General features: G+C 35.0%; 1 protein-coding gene across 1 annotated transcript; it reads right to left on the bottom strand.

Moving 5' to 3' along the window:
• Positions 1-2,979: 2,979 nt before the first annotated feature.
• On the bottom strand, positions 2,980-11,822 carry GMNC (geminin coiled-coil domain containing). Its single transcript, XM_076000190.1, has 5 exons — positions 11,787-11,822; positions 9,882-10,056; positions 8,098-8,186; positions 7,069-7,185; positions 2,980-5,258 (listed from the first exon to the last, which is right to left on the bottom strand). Exons 1-5 carry the CDS (start codon positions 11,820-11,822, stop codon positions 4,638-4,640), a joined length of 1,038 nt encoding a protein of 345 aa, XP_075856305.1. The 3' UTR covers positions 2,980-4,637.
• Positions 11,823-12,050: the final 228 nt, after the last annotated feature.

Below are 12,050 nucleotides of genomic sequence, written 5' to 3'. Positions count from 1 at the left end.
CTTTCAATTTATCTTAATTATTGACCACTTAATGTGTTTAAGAAGAACATTAATACTTTTGACCATGAGAGGCCACCTCTTCCATCTAACTCTCTGCCTTCAGAATTTCTGAAATGGTTTTCAAGTTATATACTGCTCTTTTTTGAAATGGCAGAGGATGAATTAGGTCTCTTGTGAACAATCCCTGTTAGGAATCATGAGATTCTTGAGTTCTAGAATAGTCTTCTGTTGAAAGTAAGCAAAGGATCAAGAGTTCCTCCATACATCCAGGACTCTATCTTTGAGGACCATAATAGTCTGTAACAGCCTGGTGACTGTGAGTACACTTATGGGTCCCAAACATTATCATTATGTATTACAGTAGAAAGAACATTGGACCTAAAGTCTGTGCCAAGGTTTATCTTGGGTCCTAACTATTAAATCCTTATTATAATGTGACCCATATAACCCTTAGAACTAGTTTTATCATCTTTAAAATGGAAATCAAGATACCAAACTCATATTGATAAAATGTTGCAATAACCTATACTTATTATACCCATATCAAAGGGTCATTTAGAGTGAGCTAAGTTTAGGCACAATTTTCTCCAAGAAAAAAAAAATCAAATATCCCTGTGAGGAAACTAAATAAAATCCATGGTTATCCATGACTTGTAACAAAAGAATCTCCATATAGATATGGGTTCCTGACCTGATATGCAAGTCTCAAACCATGTTCTCTTGATACTAACGTTCCCATTAAGGATATATGGCTTATCTCTACAGTGGCCTCAGGAAAATTCTGCTCACAGTTTTCACATGCAGATACCCTAATTTTTTCATAATTTCCCATGGTATAAATGGGACCAATCTGGAACATTTGTTCATTCTGGGGGGATTACAAATGGGAAGGACAAGAAGACTGTCACAGAACTAGAAAATATTTTATGAAACATAAGCTTACTCATCAAGCTCACAGATCTTGGCCCATGCTGGTTTCTGTCATGCTTTTGTGTGCTGAGTACTATCTTAACACTATTTAAGAATTCATTCCTGATCATAGCCTTCCTTGAAATCCCAAACCAGACTCCTGTCAACATTTCTTGAACACATAGATTCAACCACACTGAAAACATAAACTTCTCGATTATGAGAGTTAATTATCCCCTTGTTTTGACTAAGCATGTTTAAGTTATACTTCTTCCATTTATAGCCAAGTTTTTTTTAACACATACTTCATCTTTATATCCTCATCACAGCCTGGCATAGCTACATATTTATGTTTATTAAATGCTTCAATTATTAATCATATTACTAATTCATACATTTGGAAAGTGAGATACATATATTTTTGTGACATCAAATTTATAGCATAAATGGGTATAGAAAACTTTTTTTGGTCTGTTGCACTCCATTCACTTAAAAATGTTTCTAAAATAGGCCAAAAGTAGCAGTAAATATGTTTTTGTCATCTGTTTATTAGACATAAATTTATTACAAAATTGACTTTGACAGATAATTAGAAATATTTCAACTTACAAAGTAATCATATCATTTAAAATATTAAGTGTTAAATTATAATTTACAAGTGTAGAATAAAAATTAAAATTGGATGTCTTTTTTTATTCATGTAACAAAAAATATAGACAAAATATGATAAATATGGTAAGAAATATACTTACACAATATATTTGCAGCTTGTAAACCAATTCTATTTGGTATAGTGAAAAATAAAGAAAAAATTAGGCATTTAATATTTAAGCTTATATGAATATTTTGATAAACTGAAACACAGATAGATAATTTATATCCTAACTTTATAAGCATGAAGTAATATTTATCAAAAATTATGGCTGGATATGTTAACTCTATGCTTTCCCCTGCATCTGTGCTATAGGTCAGTTATTGAATCCTTCTATCATAATTTAAGAAAATAATTCTATTTTCTTGAATTAGTTCAAATAGAGCAATTCTTTCCATTGATACACATTTTTTCTTTTCTTCAAATTTTTCAAAATTGTAGTTTAGGATCACTGAAGTCGTAATAATCCCACTCATTAAACATTATCTGCATAGCTGGGGCTTTCTAATTGTCCTCATTTTCCAGACACTAGTGAAATAAAAGTATGATTTACTGTCTGATGATCAGAGGACATTAGAAACTTGATAAAATTTTAAAACTGATACTAGATTCTAATTTTATATGAGATTAGGTAAGAGGGTGGTGTACCCCTAAGGCACTGAACTCATTAAGCCAAGAAACATCTGAAATTCTCATTAATGTATCCTGGAGAAGGAAAAGAGCCAATAAGCCCTAAATGCTGAAGATTTAAGTCTGGTCATATACATCATTCAAAAGAGGTACAAATAAACATTATTCTGCATCCAACTCAGGATAAAAACATCTATTATTAGAAAATGTTATGTATAATAGAATAATACTCATCATAATTACAAAAGTACTTAGTTTTTATTTCCCATTTTAGCTTAAAAAATATTAACTGTGGTTTACCATAGAGACATGGCAAAACCATAAAAGTTAAAGTGTATACTCAGATGAAAGAAATTTTTAATTTCTCAAACATGAAAAAATAATTTTCTATACATAATTTAAATTATTAATAATATCAAATGTTTATAGACATAATTGCAAGAATATGTGGTAATTTTCTCCCATACTATCATTCATGATATAAGCCAGAACAAGTTATAATTTACCCCAAATGTTCTGTAGTTTCCTTAAACCAGGCTGAGATCAAATTTCATTTAAAAGCTATCAAAAGCTATGACGTTTTATGTGGCTTTGTTTTATATATCAAATGCATTGTGCCAAGCCTCGGTGTTTCCTTATGATTCTTAACACATGATAAAGCACACAAACAATGTAAAATAAATATTTATTAACTGATCAATTTTGTTTTACAACTTGATTATTAGACTTGCAAAATTAGTTATATTGATTTCTCAATTACTAGTGTAGAGTAAACCACAATCAATTCTAATTTTTATATTTCTTATTCTAAAAAAAGGTAAATTTCACCCACCAGGGGCACAGATACTAGAATGTAAAGGCACATTTATATTTATTTTAAAATATGGACTGTGTTCTATCTTCCTAAGTCACGAAAATACTCCAGAATATAATCTTAATTACTATCTTGTATTCCCCTTCATCAATTATTAAAAATTCCAGCTGGTAACAAAACTTTATAAAACAAATTATTTGCTTACATCACCAAAATAAAGCAAAACCAAACAGTAACAATAACAAAAGGCATGTCTTTGTTACAAAGAATCTCAAACAGTACACTCGAGCTCTGAGACATTGATTGTGCAAGGTTACTTATTGAGAGGTGTAAAGAAAAAAATGTGAACAATTTTCAACATGGTGGATTTATAATTAACTGAAATTTGTCCAAAAAACATAGGTGAACATCTTAGATCTGTATATTATTCTGAGAATGATAGGGAGCTTGAAGAATAAGAAAGAAGGAAGCTAGCATGAGCATGAAAAATACATTTTTAAAATTTAGAAACAGTTAAATCCTTGATGATTTGCATTCAATCTATGCATATTTATTTAAAAATATGTATCTATTTTTATATCCAAGTTATTCTCACAGTTAGACTGAATTAACCTGCAAAATGGGCTCTGAAAACTAGAAAAGAAATACTGTGATCAGAGCAATGATTTCTAATGTTAGCTACAAATGACTCAATTTGTTTTTCTTTTTTGTTTTATTTATTATTATATATAAGGTTCACCTTATGTAATCACTATAGTGTTTATCAAAATGAAAGTGAATAATGGCCATTCTGACAAGGGTAATTTGGTATCTCATTGTAGTTTGGGGTAGTTTAAGATGATGACTTGTTTTGTTACCATAGTCCCTCAAAAATGTTCTTGTTTGAGTGTTATTAGTTAAAGAACAAATGCGAGGTGACTATAAAAGCTGATACAGCATGGGGCATTTTGAAGTAGCTTTAATTCTCTTTAATTTTTAAAATTTATCAGTGGTATTGCTTATCAGTAGAGTTACAGTTGTTTTAGGAGACTCTTCACTAATGCCACCGTGGGACACTCAACTATTAATATTTGAATTGCCCTGAACATAACATTACTCACATTATGTCTTTAGCAGTAGTGGTGATGGGCAAAGATACTTGTTTCTACCCCACCCTTAGCTATCTGAACACTCAGTAATGAGTACTTGACTCAATATTAGGGCTCATTCTAAAGGCAGTTTTCAGCGATAAAGAGCAGGAGAGGAACAGAAGTAAAAGGGCTGTGAACATTTCAACTGCTTGATGAAAGAAAGAAAGCTAAACAATTGTTGTAATTGGGAAAGTATATATCCAGGTCTTGAAGGAATACACAAGTGAATGGAAAATACCTTTTCTAGCACAGGGCAAAGGAAAGAAGTCAACAGCAGGTGTTGGTGTGTAAACAAGTCAAATTTAGGTGAAAGAAGGGCAGACATGCTTCATTATGGATTCTTGGAAGCCATTCCCTGCAGATTTAAGTGGGTAATTGGAGTGACATTTAAAGTGGCAGGAGACAGTCTAAGCTTCTGTGTTCCACCTTAGTCAGGTTCAAGTGCAAGAGAGGTCTTTGTAAACAGAGTTCATGGCAGTGCTTTGTGATAGAATAGGGATCACTAAGACTGCTTAGGGACCCAGGTAAACTTCCAGCCTCCCTCCTCATCTCGACGCACAAAAGCTTGTCCCTGGTGGAAGGAATGAGTTTTCACATTACAGTGAGGGCTCAGGGATGTAGAAAACGCCATCTCTGTCTTGTTGGGTGACACATTAGCAGTATAGTAAGGAAGATTTTGTGGCCCCACTGGGGGATTTGAAAGTTGAGAAAGGAAGGGAAAATCTTCCCCATGAGTGGCAGTGCTATGTAAGGGGCTTGTTCTGTCACCTCCATAATCAATTGGCAGATCCTCGATGGGGACATTTTCATAATCAACTGCATCATCTGGATACTGAGAAAATGTGCTGGTGACTCTTCTGGGATGAGAGGAGAGGGCACTGTAGTTAGCTGACAAGGTGTCATCAATGGTGTTGAGGTCTTTTAACCCAAGTGTTTGCAGGACCCAGGGATCCACAGGGGGCCCAGGTTGTTCTTCACAGTTAGCAAATTCTCTAGAGAGGTTTCTCTTGGCATTTTTGGGATGAGGAATTTCAGCAGGAGAGTATCGTTGCTCTTTGGGTTTCCTCTTCCCCTTTCTGAATTTTCCACATACTTTGGAGAACTCATCTGATGACAACAATTTCTGGGGAAGTGATATTTGAAAATTATATCTCCTTCAAATATTTACTAGTTACCTTAATTATTTAGAAAAAAAATTGATTAAATTATTCTTTTTCCACACACAAGTAACACTGACTGAATTAGCATGTTTGTAAAATAAAATCTATAAGGTACTACTCAGAAACTCTAATTCACATGTTTCACCCTATTTTTTTTTATTTCAGCATATTATGGGGGTACAGATTTTAAGGTTTCAATAAATGCCCATTTCCCCCCCATCACCCTATTTTTTTAAAGTTGAAAAAACCAGATGATGTCTTTAAGATTTCAACTCAGAGAGGTAATTATTACTATTATTATTATTATGACAAAAATAGTTATGATTTATTGAGTTATCATTTATCAATAAATAAAGTTTCAAATATTATCATGTATGAATTATCAATTACATGTATTATCTCATTGGATAGAGATGTCATTAAAATCTTTGTCAATGAGGCAACTAAACCAAAACCATGTTTGTGACTTTCTGACATCATGTAGCCTATCAGGGGTGGGGAACCTGTGACCTTCTGATTTCAAGATTGTTCTTTTTTAAGCACCAAAGGCTAGAAGAGCTTCATCTTTCTCTGCTGTACCCCTTTTAATAAAGGATTTGTTCTATAAAATTTGGATTCTGTCAAAAAGCCACACTCAAGCATCCAGAAGGCCATATGTGGCCCCAAGGCTGCAGGCTCCACTAAGCCATCTGAACGTAGACAGAACCTCTGATTTAGATACTGTGCAACACTGCTTCCTCTTATTTCATTAATTTCAAAGCACTCTCATGAGATATGTTATTATATTACTCTAACTCTTAGAAAATTGAGAATGATTTTCCAATTGAGAGATAAAGCTGCCTAATTAATATCACAATAATTTAATAAATGTCCTCTTTATGGAATGGTGGCTGGAGTTAGGAGCCCAGGCTAATAAATGTAAGATGTTTTCCCTTTTTAACAAAGCTAACTGAATTACAAAGGAATCAAAGCTAGCATCTCTTCTTCTCTGAACTGTTATATTTGGTAAGAGTAGCAAGAAGCTACTTGGATTAGCAAGAAGCTAATTTAGATTAAATAATATCAAATCATGTAGCTTGTCTAGAAGCAAGAAAAAGATTCATGATAGAAGCAATACTGATAACATAATGGCAAATGGATAATAAAAAATTGAAAAACCAAAGAAAGGAATAACAAAAAGAGACTATACGCAGGCTATTTATCCTTGAGTTAGAAATAGCTCATTTTAAAAGTGCAAGGAAAAATGTGAATTAAAAGATAATGTAATTGTATATGCCTGATTGTCAGTCAGGAGACCTGGGCTCCAGCCATATTCATAGCATTTTAGATCTAGAAAGATTCTTAAAAGATATTTTAGCTCACCTATTTACAAATGAAGATAACTGAAGCCCTAGTGAGAGTGATTTACCTACAGTTAAACAGATAATTAAAAGAACTGTCTTTCAGATCTGATTCCCACTTCAGTATTCCATCTATCTAACTCTGTCTTTTGATTAACTTCTGTTGTCTCAGCAATTCCCTTGACTAGCTTTCGATTCTTAAGCAATTCTTTTTGTAATCTATGGCTAACATCTATAATCTAGATACTTCAGAGAAATGATACATAAACATTCTTGTGAAAGTGCTGTATTTCCTCAGTAAAATCCATCCAGTAAATGTCTATCAAGACACACTATTTAAGTACACTTCTTGCATTTAATCAAGGAGTTTTACATAAATAATCTCCTTTGTCAAATCACTGCTCCATTCTTATGAAAGCAATAGTTAACATACCTTAGCTTTTTCTTCAAGACATTTAACCAAAGCAGAATTCAGGTATTGTCTGAGGTGATTGTTCTCTTCATGTAACCTAGCTAGTTCTTCTTCCTTTTGCACCAGAGTATCTTGGAGCTGCAAAAAGCAGACAATGGTGAGGGCTGCCCCACTATATTGACTTTGTAACCTTATAATAATGCCACTGCTCCTTACCCTGCTTAAACCTAATTATTCTTCTATTTGTTTTATGAACACCACAACCTCAGGGAATCCTCGTCCTCAGAGACTTAAATTAAATCTATATCCCCCTAACCCATGATTGTTTGGCTATGTGTTCTGAATTTTCATTCATTGTGAAGTGTTTGAAGAGATTATATGACTTTTAAAATTGTAAACACAAGGGAATCAGGTAAGTATGAAGAAAAATGAGCTGCAGGCAACTGTTTAAATATAGAAAAAGGTGTTTAGAAAGGTTTACTGGACTCCTTCCTTGCACATTCATAAAACTAAATAAATAAATCAAAAGACGTGGATTGGCTTCTCTCAGCCTCAGATTGATCTGTTTGTATGTCCACTAGATTAAATTACTCTTCAGAAGCTACAATAAACAAAACATGGAAAATGAAGCAATCCTTGGGAAAACTTTTATAGTTATCCATCCCTTCTCCCAGTATTAGCTATGCTTATGGTTTACAAATACTGCATCAGTCATTATATCATTTGATCTTTCCAACAGCCCTTTGAGATAGGGAGCATAAATATCCTAATTCCATAGATGAGGAAAAGGAGTATTTAAGAGATTATACAATTAAATATATGAAGTCAGAATTTGTAGGTCTTCTGAGAGTGCCTTGGTTGTTTTTTTTCTCTGTAACATTGATCACCTAACTTTGATCTCTCTGTGGATATATAGTCACTTTAATTCTAAACTAAGTTAACATGAATTTCAACATGGAAAAGAAGCAATGTGACCTTAAGGACAGACTCTGTGGAGAATGGACGGCATGGAACACGGCCAGTCTTAGTGTTCTGACTCTCTACACATACCTGCTTATTTCTGTAGAGCTGAGAGGAAAGCTGAGTCTCTTCCCATGAACATGAGTCCAGAATAGGAAAATTTGAGCCATGGGATGATTCTGTAAAAATACCAAATGTATAACTAAGAAAATACACTTGCAGTTTGTAAGCAATAAACAAACTCACCAATTGATTTCAGAAAGTTTAATAGGTTCAATTACCCTTCTGAAAAATCGCTATTGCTTCTACATAGGAAAACAAAATATTTTAAGTTTTTAGAAGAGGCAAGCAAGCTGTGAGAGACAAATATTTATACACTATATGCCAAAGTGGTTAAGAGGTAAATTTTTAGGAGATAAGGGGTCACATTCTTTCCTATTAATAATATGTGTATTCCTGCTGGTTAAATTAATAAAGACTGCCTAGTCTGCATCAATAATTCATTCAAATAGCTATTGACTCCCCCCCCCCCACAAGCATAACATTGCAATTTCACTATGTTTTTCTGGTTTTTATCTTATTTCCTAAGTTTTAGCACTTGATAATACAGTGTTTGGTTCTATAATCAAATCCTATTTTGAGATACTACCATGTTTTAAATCTTTAAATGTTTTGTGATACTGCCTGTTTTAAATCTGATGGAGAGTATTCAGAATTTGATGTGGTAGCATGCTCTACTTTAATATAATTTGGACCTTGCTTCTCTGAAGACCTTGATGAAAAGCTCAAAACTGTGCCCAAATCTTATCTGTTTCAACTGTTCTCATCTGTATATTTTTAATTTTTTTTCAAAGAAGGTTTTTTTTTAATTTGACAGTAAGCTATACTTGTCAATAAAAACCATGATTTGGCATGTTAAATTAGTTTACTTTTACTTCTTTTTTGTCTAGTACAGTTCTGACTCTTCCCCTCCTCTACCTAAACTGCTTTTACTGAACTATTTTTGATTAAAATAAAATGATGAGTAAGGAGATAGGAATAAAATTTTATGAACAGTTTAGGTTCAAATTCTTGGGCATTTTGTCATTGCTATTGCTTGTGGTAGAAAGCTAAAATAGAATGACTTTCTCCCTGACATTTAAGTGTGTTTTAATATTTTTGGTTTTTTGTTTGTTTGTTTGTTTATTAGTATCTTTTCTTAAGCCAAAAAAAAATATTATGTGGCAGAACCAGCAGTACATATATTTAATTCTGAGGTGTCCGAGAATTTTTCCCAAAACTTGAGTGTTAATGCAGAAATTCCTTTAATATTTATAAGCATTGTTTACTAAGCTACAGGTCAAAATTAATATGTAATTTTCCAACAATGTTACATTTTCCTCTGATTTTGAAGTCTTTTTTGTGTAGAAGGGAATCATTTTTCCACTTCTAAGACATTATGCATAGAATTTCCTTTATAAATAAAAGATTAACTTAGTATTTCTTGCTTGTCTCTCAAACACAGGGAAAGTTTCCTGAATTCTGAAAGAAATGCTCCAATTGGTATCTTGATTCCAAAAGCAGTCCACTAGAGTTTTGTTTATTAAACTTTGTTTCAGACTCAAACTCCCTCAGTGAGTTGGGACTCTCCAAGAACTGTAACATGTAGGGAGAAATACATGTTGCCCAGTGGGCAAGGGGAAGAATTTCATTTACACTATTTGGCAAGTACAAATCAGCAGGCTTTGTGGCTTTACAATTCAGGAATCTTTGGGTTTACTTAAATTTTCCATATCATCCCTTCTTCTATAGAGTCCCAGCCCATGATGCTTTGCAGCCATGGGTACTGGAAAAGGGCTCCAGATCTACTAGGAAAGCAGAAGAGCAGAACTTACCCTGTGCCTGTGGTGCTTGTTGGGGCTCTCTGTTGTCCAGGAGACCAGCAGCCCAGAAAGAGACCCAAGTATCCGTGGAAACATCAACACTAGATTCTGACGTTGTAGTGGAATACGGGCAATTATAACTCTGGCCTCCTACAAAGTACTGGTCTTGGCAAGGCAGAATGGTGTTCTGTGAAATTCAGTGGGGTGGGAGGGTAGGAGGTTCCAGGAGATAAGATGATGGGGATTTGGAGGGGAGAAAGGATGGAAGAAACATAAAGAAATTGCATGCAGTGAATAATAAAAACCAATAAAGAGGTTATATATAGATCTAGATTAATTTTTGAGTGATCAAATTATAATTGCTAAAGGGAAATCAGCTCCTTGGTTTACACAGTATTTCCTTTAGACCTTATGAGCAAAGAACAGATTAGTATTAGATGGGCCAAATTTGTAAACATCCAGAAATATTCTCTATTGCAATGCCTAGTACATCTCATATGCTACCCAGGCTCTAAGTAAAAGGAATTCCACTTAGTGATACAAAGACATAGAACTATTTGGTCTCCCTAGCAAATGTCTTAATTATATTTCTAATAACCTTGAAAGACAAAGAGCCCAGAATGATAAAGCTGAAATGGACAGTATATGATGTCATACAGACTAACCTCCTCCTTTTAGTTTCTGGATCATATACTTGCCTCCTTCCTTCCTTCCTTCCTCCCTTCCTCCTTCCTTTTACATAACATGTTGCTGGAACATGGTGCTATTGTTTTGTCTGTCTATCTATCTATCTATCTATCTATCTATCTATCTGTTTATCCATTCATTTATATCTGTCTCAGAGTTTTAAATAAATTTTGCTCCCAACACTAAGCACAAGAACATAAAGTCACTCTACAAAAACACCTAACCAGAGCTGAATGAAGCTCATCAGCAAAGACAGCAAGCTCTAGTTCTCTCCATCGCTAGCCTCAATGCCCTGCCAAGCTACCTTGCCACCACTAACTGGCACATATTCTCCACTGTGTTCTGATCCAGTGAACACTCTCCACACCCCCCTACTCCTCAAACCTCAAACTCCAAAAACACACCGTCTTTCCAAATGTCCAAGCAGGGGTAGGTCTGCAGCCTTCCTGGGTTAATTTGTACAACAGCCCGTTCCTAATTATTTGTCAATGTTTAATCAGGTAAAAGCCATTAATTTTAGCAGAGCCCAGCTTTGGAAAAACCCTTTTTGACCACTACAAGTCTTTTGTTGACTTGAATACTTTCTTGGGCATAACATAAACAGAGCAAAAACAAATTAAGAAGAAAAAAAAAAGTCAATTAAAGCACGCTTTGTTAATGTTGCCAGTAAGTTAAATTTTGAAAAAAATCCAGTGCTTAACCAAGTCTAGCTTGGGCAGTGCAAATCAAAGAAATTCAACCAAAAGTTTATCAAGTGCTATTTTCTTTTATTTTAAGAGCATGTTTGCAGACTTCTTCCCTGAAGTTATTATTGGAATCGAGCTAAGCTATTATGCAATTGACACCTGAGAAGAAAACAAACCCCAGCTACTCCTAGGCTAGTTCAGGTCCAAGTGTTAGCAAATATGTGCATAATCTAGAGGAAGAGGTGGAATCAACAGTGAGTGCAGGTGGAGAGGAAAAGTTGGGGAGAAAGTAAGGAGAGTACAAATAACAGGGTAAAAGAGTGACAGAATGAATGAGATAGACAGCACGGGAATGAATGAGAGAGAATGAATGAGAGAGTGAGAGAGACAGACAGCAGAAGCAAGAGAAAATAGAAGATAATACATGGAGACAGGGCAGCATAGAGGGCCTGATTTAACTGGCAGGTAGCAGAGAACTGTTGCTCCCAAGGCGGACCGAGCTCTAAGTGCGAAGCTTATCAGCTTTCAGGGCCCCGGGTTTCGCCAGCGGACTAGCTAACGCCAGTTCCTCACTTACCATCTTGCGGTGGAAGAAAGCGCAGCAGAAACAGAGCCCCCTCTTAATTTTTCCGTAAAGCCAGCGGGAGCTTTAAATGGGACTGGGGGGAGGAGTTCGGAGAGGCGAGTTCTAATCTGCGGGAGCTCGCGGTGACGCTCAGCGCTCCCGGCGAGCGCGGCGCTCTGATTTGCCGAGAGGCTGTCAAACCGCTGACGCGTCCGGGAGGCACCGGCCGGGCCAAGTCGCTAG

Source organism: Microcebus murinus, chromosome 1, assembly GCF_040939455.1.
Source record: "Microcebus murinus isolate Inina chromosome 1, M.murinus_Inina_mat1.0, whole genome shotgun sequence".
Taxonomy (NCBI): domain Eukaryota; kingdom Metazoa; phylum Chordata; class Mammalia; order Primates; family Cheirogaleidae; genus Microcebus; species Microcebus murinus.
This window is presented reverse-complemented; position numbering and strand designations above follow the sequence as displayed.

What these genes read in the sequence shown, in the direction of transcription:
- GMNC (XM_076000190.1), bottom strand. Translation starts at nt 11,822, where the DNA reads ATGGTAAGTGAGGAACTGGCGTTAGCTAGTCCGCTG. An exon ending in ACAAGCACCACAGGCACAGG is followed by an intron (nt 8,187 to 9,881) that starts GTAAGTTCTGCT and finishes GTATTTTTACAG; the next exon opens with AATCATCCCATGGCTCAAAT. An exon ending in GTCTTGAAGAAAAAGCTAAG is followed by an intron (nt 5,259 to 7,068) that starts GTATGTTAACTA and finishes TCACTTCCCCAG; the next exon opens with AAATTGTTGTCATCAGATGA.